The following is a 12,360-nucleotide window of genomic DNA, read 5'->3' on the forward strand; positions in this document are numbered from 1 at the left end:
AGAATATTGTATTTTTATGTAGGCTGCTGTGTTACCATATATAACTTATTACAGTACAGTGACACTTGATCGGACTAAAGCGAAGGTAGAATGACCATTAGCACTGAAAAGTGGCAGTACAGCGCCGTGTAAATCTAGAGAATTACTGAACAGTCAATCTTCATATTTACAACCAATCAGAGGATTGGTGGTGGGTTTATCCATTGACTGTTGCTATCCTGGTCTGAATCATCACTTTTGCTGCCTGAAGAGGCTAGACTACTGTAGTTTAACAATAATGGCTCATACAGGTACCATTGCATTGGAATTATTCTCTTCACCCACAATATTTGCGTGCAAACGACATCGATTGTGTGTAGCTATAGGCGACAATTGCAGAAATCAACGCTGTCATGTCACATCACGGTGCCATATTTACACCACAGTACACTGAAGCTTGTCGTGGTTTGAACACTTTGTTCATTAAAATAGCCCCTCACAACAATAAGATGGGCTGTAAAATATGACAAAAATTTTTGGAAACATATTTTTTTCTTGAAATAAGTTTATACTTACTTTCAGTTGACCACTGGCACTCTCTAAGAAACATGTTAGTGAATACAAAATCATTATTTTTACATTTGGAATATTCATGTGGTAAAAATATTTTACACGTTTCAGAACATTTTTTATTTCTTTACGTGTACATTTTATGTTGTTTTAGCAATAATCAAATACAGTAGTTTCTGGTCTCCAAGTGCACATTTATCTTCTTTAAAAACCCATTATTTACATTAATAGTTGAGGACTGTACATGATATACAAATAGTTTAAAACAATTACAAAAAAAGAATCACATCCTTGTTTCATTTTACTTTCCTTCTTTAAACAAATCTAAATAAGCTGCCTAGAGGCAGAATACATCTCTTTTTAATTTGGTGACCCCTTTCATTTGTGTTAAATGTATTATAGAAGAAGTATCTTTTATGCTGCAAAGTTTAAGAAAAAAAATAGAGACAATGGAGTGTTCATATGTAAGATTAATGCTATCTGTTGCATACATGTGATAGCTATGTAATGTATTTTATAAGTATTTTACTTTATCACAGCTATTAGTACAATAGAAGAAAAACAACACAAAAACATAAAACATGTTTTTCCTTCAGCAAAAGAGGCAAATAATATTAGTGCTCAAATTACTGAGGAACTGGAGGTGGGGTCGACCCTTTAGTCTAGTCAAATAGTCTTATTTCCAAATTTCCTTTTAAACATGTTTTAAGCCGACAGGTATCACTTAAAACAGAATGGAACCTGTTAAAAACGTGTTAATTGTAGGATGACATTTCCTGCCCTGTCTCAGCAGTTTTTCAGTACCAGTCAATGAGAATGAGAAAGTGTCTCCTGACAATCTGAAAGCTTTTCTGCACATTTTACATGCTAATGCTTAAGCATATACTAAGGATGGTTAAGTAATATTAGTTTCGTAAATAAAGAAGCAACATCTCATTTGATCAGAAAAAGAATACGATGTAATCTTATTATACCTTGATCCGTGTCTCAGCCGATAACGTTGACTCCAAAAAAGCCAAGATCAGCAAAGAAATTAGTCTTGGTAAAATGCGTAGTTATCTCATTTAGATTATAAATCTGGTCACCTTACCTATGATAAATATGTTTTGTATTAACTATATCTATACTATATATTAACTAAATCGAGTTATTAGTCAAATTGATTAATCTTGCTACATACTTGACTGTGGCAGAGTGGCTGCAGTGCGTAGATGCGGTGACATCATGGACCAGGAAGAAGGAACACAATACAAAGAAGGATGGTATGGACAAACGGAGCTGCTGTGCTCGTATTTTAATTGAATGAAAACTAAACTTTTGAACAAAAATAAACACACACAGCAAATGAAATAGTCTAACAAAAACAAATCCCGAACACAAAAGAACGCTAAGGTCAGGCTGAGCAATTGCCTTCACTGATCCTTATCTTTTAGTTTGGTTGGTTGGTTGGTTGGTTTCAGACTCCTCACGCTCTTGCTCTCTCCACTACTCTCTCCTTCTGAGCTGAGAGTGGGTCCTTTTTTAATCATGGCTGGAGACTTAATTACCTATTAATCAATTACCTTATTAAGGCTCTAGTGACATTCCCAAGAGTTTGTTTTGCTTTTCTTTTTGGCCGGTGCCATGGTTGTATCAAGGTCAGAGTCTGCAGAAGCCACAGCTCCATCCTATTGTATTTGCCTGCTGCTTCTTTCTGTTCACCACTCATTTATCTTAGCCAGAAGGAAGTTCTAGACTTTCGGCGTTGCAAATATGTTTATGAGATGCAAATTATGATCTCGCCTGTATAATGAGCAGTAATTTCTGTGGTTTGTAAACTTGGGGTGATAGTCCAGTAGTTGTTCACGAAAAAAGAGCTGTTTAATACATTGCACACAAAATTCTCTGAAGGACAGAGGCTAAAAATTTGCAGTATTTATGAAAACGTAAGTAATATTAGTATATAGAGCAAGTACTCATTGTACTGAAAAATAAATTCGAAATTTGTGATTCAAAAAAGCAATGAAAATGGTTTAAAGAGTACAGCAAAGATCTCAAAATGGCAGTGATACAACTAAACGAAAAAGGAGAAACTACCAGAAAAATAGCAGAAAGACTCGTTTTACCAACAAGCACTGTGTGAGCTGTTATTGACAAACACAGGAGAACAGGAACGACTGCAGCTAGCTCCAGGGGTGGAAGACCAAGAAAGATTTCTGCAAAATCTGGAAGAATTGTTCGAGCAGTTCTGCAAAATCCTTGGATTACTACAAAAGATTTGAATAAAAATTGAGAGAAGATGGTCAAGAAATTCACAAGCGAACAATTTAACGATACCTTAAAAAGAAAACTAAGATGAATATCTTTGTTAAAAACAATACACAAAAGAAAGTGATTTGAGTTTTTCGTTGAATACTGATGATTTTTTCAATAAAATGTTATGGTTAGACGAATCCAAAATATTGCTTTCTTGGTGTGAAAATTATAATATGTGTGGAGGAAGAGAGAAGAATTTAAAGAAACATTCATCGTGTCTAGTGGTGAACATGGTGGAGGCAGTGTGATGGTATTGTCTTGTTTTTCTTCCTCAGGCTCTGAAGACCTTTGTATTGTAGAAGGATCAATAAATGCTAGAAAATATCAAGAAATTTAGTACTCTCATTTGCTACTCTGTGCTAGGCTTATTATATGAAAGTTTGTATTCCAGCAAGATAATGACCCTAAGCATTCCGTGAAGTCTACAAAGGAATTTCTGAAAAAAAGGTAGATTAGTTATAGATTGGCTATCTCAGTCCCCAGACTTGAATCCCATCGAGATTTTGTGGATTGAAGGCTTTGTAACCAAAGTCAATTGCAGAACTCAAAGCTGTGAAGAATGGGCAAACATAGCTCCAGTAAGATGCCAGGAACTGGTTTCAAAATACAAAAAAAGACTGCAAGCTGTAAAGGAAGCAAAGGCTAGGCACACAAAATACTAATGCAAGGGTGCCCAAATACTTTTGTCTGCGACTATAAATGTAATATACAAGTTGACATACATATATGTATAACAAATGTACAGTATAAACTTAACCCTGTTTTGACATTATTCAGAGATGTATGTTTTGAAATTTGAGAATGTACTTTTCACAATCAGGAGGATGTACTTATGTATCTCTGTGTCCTGTCACTGGTTGTTTTTTTTTTAATCCTGAGTTTCATTGGACCTTGTGTTATTTGTTTTGATTTAGTACAGTATTCTTTTTTTAACACAAGACTTGCAACCGGATTATAGGAGATAAGGCACTGACGTACCCCCTCTGCACATTTCCAAAATCTAGAAATCATAGATGACGGTATGATGACATCAAAATTCTAGAAAAAAGTTCCATTCTGGGTTGCCAGAAGTCGTTGAAAGCCATTTGTAGATACACTAGTAGGCACAAACAAAAAGTCTTTTTTGTATGCAGTACTGACTTTACAACCTTTATTTCAGTTTCTTAGTGATGTTGCTTTGGGTCTGCACTTAGGGAGGCAAAACACACACATCAATACTAACACATCTTTAGATTGTGGGAGTACATTTGTATTCTGCAAACAGAATAAATTGTGTATTTCTATGTTTTATTTGGACTTTTCTTAAAGTATCATACCACTTCTATTTTACATAATTTACTATCAAACTACAATGTTATCTTAAAACACATAGAAAGCTTTTGTATACAGAGACTGATATTCTAAACAGCAATTGTAATATCAGTTCATTAAGCTTAACATAACATGAATAAGATTCATTTAAATTTGCAAAAATACGAAACAACAATGATTTTTGGCCATATCAATTACAACTGGACTCAAATATTTTACAGGTAACAACTGAGCATTTTACAAATGTACAGTAATTTTCAGTAAATATGACTTGGACTGAACAGTATGATGTACTACCCTGTTATGTAAATTATTATATATTTATTTTTTATTAGTAGTTAATTGCCTTTGCATGTACTTGGACAAAATCTTTACAATCCAAAACATTGTTCTTATTCTTATTTTAATTAGGAATATATAACAAAGTTAAAGACCAAATATTCTGATATAATAAAACATGATATAATATAAACAATATAATTAAACAGTTTAACAGTACAGCTATGGAACACAGATAAGATATGCAGAAGAGTGACCCACCCCTGTGCATTCTATGTTACAATCTCCTCTTATAAATAAAGGCATGGCATTTTACAACTGCATCCTTTGATAGATAAATTATTTCTTGTAATCTAGTTCTACATGTAGCATTCCTACCCAAACAAAGTCTATCTGCACAGTACTGACACATGAAATGTGCAATTTATAATTTATCAGACAGAACTAATGACATTATAAACATATAAAGAAAACATTTGTATCGCTATTGAGGAATGTGTCCCATTAAAACCTGATTTATCTCATATTCTTTCTCAAAACAATGATGTGAGAACACTAAACCATTTCTAACTGGAAGATAACCCAGCTAAAGCATGTAATATGAGTTAATACCCAAGTAAATGTTCTATATGCCCATTGGTAGAGGTATAATACCTCCAACACTCAAGCTTAACCTGTTCTCTGGACTTTACAGTAAGCATGCAAATTTCTCTCTGGTTGCTGATTCTAATTTGATTATTATTTTTTTTCAGGCTCATTTGGAACTGTATAATATTTTTAATATTAAATTAAAAAAAAGTTTATTTATTCCCCTTTCCACATGTTTCTTTAACAGCCTAGTTTCCCGTTTTAGACAAATCAGTTTACTATATTTCTCTATAGTTTGTTGTTTTATTTTTTAATGTTTCCTCCAAGGGCACTTCAAGAAGACCACTACTGTATCTTTCATTTATAACATATATTTAGGTTGCATTTAGGTATTCTTTTAAACTTGTGATATGGGTAAACTTCTATCTCAGTGCCTCCTAATTTTGTACCTTTTTAAGGACATCAAAATGAAATGAGTCATCTGCTCAGACATCATCGCTGTCCACGATTCAACTGCATAATGTGGCTGCTCTCTCACAAAACTTTTATATTGGATCTGATCACAATCACATTTCAGTACATATTTTCTATAATCATTTTCTGTTTGTGCTCTCATCTTTAGTTAAAGAAAAAAGATGACAGTAGAGAGATTCTGATCTTTTGTGTACAGTCAAATTCCCATTAAATACTGAAACGAAGCAAATACGTTTTCTGGAGCGTTGCCTTACCGGGTTTGCAATTAGACCGAAGTGCTCTCTTCAAAGATATCACTTTTTTGAAACCTTGAACTGGAAATGTACGAAAGACCAATGATGAAATAAATGGGCATGTATCTCAGGTAATATAAGATTATAAGCTGTTCCACTCTCACCTGCTACTCTCCCCATTCCATTTTGAACTTAGTACATTCTAACTGGGCAATGCACATGCTTTACGCTATTGATCAAAGATATTTGAACAGTACAAAATGAAAAATAAACCACTCAAAAGAATGGCACCTTCCTGCAACTGCTGTTTGTTAGCAGTTTTTACCATTACAAATATTTCATTCCTTTCAGAATTGCCTTCACACTTATTTCAAAATGCTTTTTTGCAAAAATAATTATGTTTCTTTAAGTTGTATTTGTTTTGCCTTTTAAAGTGGTCTTCATCCTTACAGCAGTGTTTCCAGTTCTGACCAAAGAACATGACTTGATCTATGTTAAGTGTACTAGAAATTATTTGTATATTGTAGCAATTAACACCACACATGTGTACTAATGATCTAACTTGTGTGACTGCCTTTTTTAACCCAACACATTCAAGTCTACAGTAAGTGAAGGTGGACGCATTTACCAGTACAATAACTGAATACAAACCAAAACATGCTGGAACAAAATATCTATTAGGCACCATTTAGGAATAGCAATATCATCTGACCTGATATCAAAGACCTGATGCCATAATCTTACAACTGAAAAGAGTAAAAGAGCACTGTTATAGTTTGTAAAGCTACATGTTTAAAATGAGGTAAACAGAATATTCATTTCACTGTTGCCATAAAAGTTTGAGAGCATGAGTGTGCAACTCTGGCCATTCTTGACCAGGCTTTTTCCTAAATTATCTTCTTCATGGTTTAATAAATAACTGTGTCTGTTAATGGCTTAAGATTTGTTTTCTAAGTCTATGCAGCCACTTCAGATATTAACAGATGTTCAGTATCCTTTCCAAAGGTTAATATTTATATGATGGTGTTTAGAATGTCACTTGAAAAAGAACACATTTAGTATAGTGAGAGAACAGTGATGTGATAAATAATAAGACATCAGAATACCCAACAGGAATGTGCCTCATTGTTTAGTTTCCACAGAAATTGTAAGTGTAATTACCTGTGGCCAGTTTTTAAAAACTTTGGTCATCGGATTTCTGCGTTTGATCTGGATTATTTTGTGAAATTGGGTTTTCCGAAACATCGGAATGCTATCGGGATTACTGTGATCCGGACTTCGTTAATCCGATTAAATGTTGCGATTGGGTTTCTCAGAATTTAAAGAGGCGATCAGGTTGAATACGTCTGGCAGAGGAGAACATTCGACTGACAAAACTGAAAATTTCACATACGCCTCCTTAAGGCTTGTCTGAGAGATGCTGGATTCCTGACCGATGAGGAAGATGTCTAAACACAATTTACAATTATTCAATTTAGATTTAGTTATTTAATTTCTGCTAAGTAGGCATAGATAAAATAACCATTATTTGCATGTGCTATGTGTGCACTCACCTTAAAAGTGATTTTTGTTTAAAAAAATAATACAAAACAAAAAAAAGTTGTATATTACCGATTACTACCACAATCTTATTTATTTTGTTGAATTAGGTTATATCATAAATGATGGCCTCTTAAAAAATAAAAACTATAAACTATTAAGAACTAACCTACTTCGAAAAACTTATGTCGTAATTGCGATTATTTGTTATCTGGAAAAATGTAATCCAGCAGTGACATTTTCTGAAAAAGCAGATCAAAATGTAATCTCATTCAGAAAATGTAGGATTACAAAATCTGGATCACTGTTATACAGATGACAAGTTTAGAAAAACCGGCACTAGGATACAACATGCCCCTGCTATATTAAAAAAAAATAAAATAAAAAAAAAAGTGTTTATGACCCTTTAAACATTTATAATCTTGATTTATTAACATAACACCTGGATGCATTAAACCGACCGTTTTTAGACTGTGTAAACTTGTGCCATACTCTTGATAAGAAACAGAAAATGAACACTGCAAAATACAAATAAAAACTAGGTTGATCTTTGAAAAAAGTTAGGTCTCCCAAATAATCTGTGACGATCAAACCATATATTAAAAATTAAATTAATTTGGCATTGATGCTTTGGTCACAAAATACAGACATGTTCCTTATTATTCTGGATGCTAAACCCTGAAAACACGTCCCGGTAAAGAAAAGGTAGGTTTGTTGTAATTGTTCTGTTAAAGAGTTCGCTATCTCCTCAGAATAAGGAGGGAGGCAGCTTCTCATATAAATTATCAATATAAATGCATACAGAAGAAAAAAAACAACCCTGTGGAAGTCCATTCACCCTTTTAGTGAACATGTTCTACAGCACAGCTGCTGGAGCACTTTTCTCTGGCAAAGATTGTTCTTTTTCACTAACACACAGAAGCTTCCTTCCGCCCACGTTTCTTCCGTTGCTTTCCAGAGTTCAAACAAAAGAGACAGGAAGTTGAGGAATTGAAGAAGGTAATCGTAGTGGGATTTGATTGGTCAGACAGGAAGATAGGAAACCAGATCAGGTGACAGTAGAAAATGTGGATCCATCACAGGAACAGGAAGTAATTTTGTGGTCCAACAGGAAGTGATTTTCCATTTTTGAAAAAGGGGAAAAAAGATCAGAAAGACTCATTAGACACACAGTTTTTTTTCAAATAAGATATTAATTGGGCAACTTTACAGTAAGTGGTTGGTCATGCATATGGTTGGAATAACACTGCTAATATGAATGGGTATTAGGCACTGATAATTACTTCATTGGGTTCCAATAAGAAACACTATTTTAGATAATATCAGAAAACTGCCACTTACTGTAAAGTTTTAGCTTGAATTGGAATAACAAAACAAAAACAATCTTTTTAATGTTTGCCCAATTTCACCCTTTTCCTGCAGCACAACTTATTAGGCCTTGATAAAACTGTACTGGCTGTTAAGGCAGTGTGACCAGACTTATTTTGATAAACAAAATCTTGCCTCTCTACCAATAGAACAATATTTCCAACACCTCAGGAACAGATTTGGTTTCTTTTAAATTCTGGATTCTAAGTCTGACATACTGCCAGTATTCTTAGTGAAGCAAACCAGATGAAACACTCCCCTCCGTGTAAAAAAAAAAAATAAAAAAGTGGTGCGTAACAAGAAAGCATCCAGACTTTACACTACTTTACAGGGCAGCAGAATGTGTAAATGTATTAACTCCATCTCTCGCCATATATAAAATAAAATTTAAAAAAACTGTAAATAGGGACATGGTTTTAAAAATAAGCACAGTTACGAAATCAGAAATCTACCTAAAATGTATGTGTGGCTTCAACTCAGCTTTTTTACTAATAGACTTGTTAGGGTAGAGCCATGTTCACTTCATAGTCTCAATGCTAAGTCCACCTGACCTCAAACAGATATTTTAAGCTCTTCTTATGATTCACAAGTATTGACTTCAAAAGGCGTACTCACCATCTTTACAAATAGTTCCGACTACACAGATTCCTGATTCTAAGTTGTATCCGCTGATACAGCTGGTACAGTTTTTCTCCCCAGGTCCAGTGCAGGTCAAGCAGCTTGCGTCACACCTTTAAAACAAATTATAATGATCATTTTCAGCAGGAATTCTGTATAAGGTAATGCAGAGCTATGAGGATCATGAAACAGCAGATCACCCTGACCTACGTTTTTAGGGTTCTTCATTTTCTGTGTTTATTTTTGAGGTGAAAACAAAATACTGTAGTAAAATCACACAACTTTAGGAGTAAAGTACTTTGAGCTGACTTGGATTCTTCAACGAAGGACCAATATTTAAAAATAAACAACAGGAAACTGAATTAGTAGTTGGATAGAAAACATATTCATCAACTTTCAAACGTAACCCCAAATTGAATATGTATCCTTCAGGTATTGAAGTTTTTCAGTAAAGACTCTGAGGTGTCCTACGAGTCTTCTGGATTTGCTGCAGGTCCGATAATGTAGCTGTTAGACAAGATTGACATACAGCTTGTCTTCTTACCTTGACATCTTATGTCTACGCCCCTGCTATACTCAAGTTAGGCTGTGTTTCAGCTGGATAAAAATATATTTTATATTATCGCATGAAGCAGCAAATAAGAGGTTTTAATGTTTCAACAAAGACCCAAGGCTCAAAATAACTGTTACTCTAAAGTTGTACTAGAGTATTGTGTGCACTTCTCAAAAAATAAACTCTAAAAACAAAGAAACCTATGTACTGGAATAATTGCAAGAGTGACAAAAGTACCTAAAGACATGTGGATAGGTATTTTCTTACAGACCCAAAAATTGATACCAAATAAATTGTTCTTAAGAATGTCCTAACCAAGTTTCATCACAATGGAAAAAGGTTCACTAGAAATAATATATGCAAATCGTCAATATGTATACATAATGGGCATGTATCCCCAACTGTGGATGATAATTTGAAATATATTTGCCAATTAATTACTGTATGTTAATTGTATTACTTGGAGAATAAAAAAAAAAATATATCAGAAATGCTTACTTTCTGCAAGTATTCGGTTTCTCTCCATTTTCTGAGCTTTGCTCCAAATAGTATCCAGCACTGCAACTTAGCACACACCTCCAGTCTTCCATGTAGTAATCTTTTGCACATTCTGTACAAGCCTCTGCACCTGTGCCTAACATGGAAAATTGTGAGCAAGCCATTTCTTAAACCATTCAAACAAATATATGCGCAAAAATATGCGGAAACTGCCTCAAGAAATCTGTGTTCGATGCAAAGGTATTACAAAGTGTCTGTACACTTGAAAGAGAATTTGCACATAATCCAGTATTTGAAACAATCCAATTACCTGCACATGCAGCACAAGCTTTATGACAGATCTCACATTCCTTTCTATGGGCGTTGTAGTATGTGCCAGCATCACATGTTATCAAGCATTTCGATCCCTGTAAACTGGAGAAGCAAAACATGTCAAGGACAAGAAAAATGAAACTAATCCAAATTGAAAACGTAAAAGTGTACAGCACTGCATTTCTATTCCCCCTTTCCATTAGAAAGCGGCTCCCTTCAGAATTTGTAATTATATTGCTGATCAAGGAAACATGTCTTAATAAATGCCTGTTAAAAATAAGTTGTTAGCTTAAGAAGCTACATCAGAGCAGCTAAATACAGCTTTCAGGTATGACATCAGCATGACGTTAGATCAAGGCCTGGGGGGAGTCTCAGAAAAGAAGACAGCCCTCTCACTGTGACTGTGACCGGGGTAGCTATTCAGCGGCAAGTCACACCTCCTGGCACCTGCTCCTGTTAAATCAGTTGACTGGTATAAATGAGGGCAACCTGGTCCATTTTTTTAAACAATAAACTCTAAGTGGGCTTTACAAAAAAACACAGAAAATAGTTCAGGTATGACCATATATATGTTTTTTATAATTATACGATATGTAATTCTGAAACTACAATCAAGAACATTTTCCTAATTTCAATAAGCCACTGCCTTCAGCGTGGGGCAGCTTCAATGGTACAGAGTACGTTTAATTTTAGGAAAGTTTATTAGTATTTAGGGGTAATATCTATACATAGCAATTGCTAAGATTTTCATACTATGGATCACAAAATATAATTTCTACATTTCCTGCACCCCCTTATGTAGGGTTTATAGAAACGTTATTGCCACTTTATAGATGCTACATAGATTAATATACTAACTTTATCAAGGCATCATAGAACAGATAATTAACTACTGTGATTGGAAATGTATTTCAAATGCTTTACTAAAAAAATAAATAACAAAAAATAAAATCTAACCGCATTTTAAACCCAAGTTGAAATGCCCAATTTGAATGTTGCTGACCTATTTTCCTACTAACAAACTTACAGCAGCCTAAGATGGATGTGGTGCAGAAATTCCCCTTGCACGCTCCTAATGGTTATTTCTAAAGCCACCTCACTTCAAGAGATATAGTAAGCAACTAAAAAAGGACATAAAAACCTGGCAACCAATGATCTTATCAGAAACAACAATGAATGAAATAGAATGATAGAGAACACATGTAATGGGATGTTAAACAAGTTAGAAATGAAGAAGAAAATGTAGATGATTTACTATAATACCCTTTGGGGTTCACTTACCTCATGCCTGGTCTGCATTCTGTACAGGTCTGAAGCCCAGTGCACTTTTTACAATGTTCACTACACCTCCTGCACATGTTCGATTCTGTTAAAGCAAATAAACCACACGTTAAACAGAGGCAAACCAGTTCTATCCGCAAGGCAGCAAAATAAAATAAAATAAATAAAAATGCCCAACTCAAAAGCAAATGCATAATAACATTACCCTACTGCCTCAGTAAATCATGTTTACCTATTGTGTTGTGCATCACTTCAGAGCTATAGAATGAGCAGTAACTAGCTAGAAAATAAAATGGCACATTTTCCATAGCCTGAATAATTCTGGCATTTGTTTTCAACAACACATTATCTGGCAACTTAATATTAATCTGTTTGTTCAAAACTTAGAATGTACACTGGTTGGCCTTAAGATTATTAAATCAAGAATACTGGCTTTGCACCTTAGACAGACATTTGGCACGG

General features: G+C 34.3%; 1 protein-coding gene across 2 annotated transcripts in view; it reads right to left on the reverse strand.

Annotated features, from left to right (window-relative positions):
* Window positions 1-12,360, reverse strand: part of LOC121318956 (proprotein convertase subtilisin/kexin type 5-like) — a 213,500-nt gene that overhangs the window by 77,597 nt on the left and 123,543 nt on the right. The window contains exons 17-21 of one of the 2 annotated variants that reach the window (XM_041256183.1): window positions 11,899-11,983; window positions 10,616-10,719; window positions 10,306-10,441; window positions 9,252-9,367; window positions 5,471-8,218 (exon numbers count right to left, since the gene is read on the reverse strand). In XM_041256183.1, the coding sequence (XP_041112117.1) occupies window positions 8,103-8,218; window positions 9,252-9,367; window positions 10,306-10,441; window positions 10,616-10,719; window positions 11,899-11,983 (557 nt within the window). In that variant the 3' untranslated portion in view covers window positions 5,471-8,102. Of the gene's footprint in view, window positions 1-5,470; window positions 8,219-9,251; window positions 9,368-10,305; window positions 10,442-10,615; window positions 10,720-11,898; window positions 11,984-12,360 lie in introns of those variants that run through there. The other variant, XM_041256193.1, reaches the window with a different exon arrangement.

Source organism: Polyodon spathula, chromosome 1, assembly GCF_017654505.1.
Source record: "Polyodon spathula isolate WHYD16114869_AA chromosome 1, ASM1765450v1, whole genome shotgun sequence".
NCBI lineage: Eukaryota > Metazoa > Chordata > Actinopteri > Acipenseriformes > Polyodontidae > Polyodon > Polyodon spathula.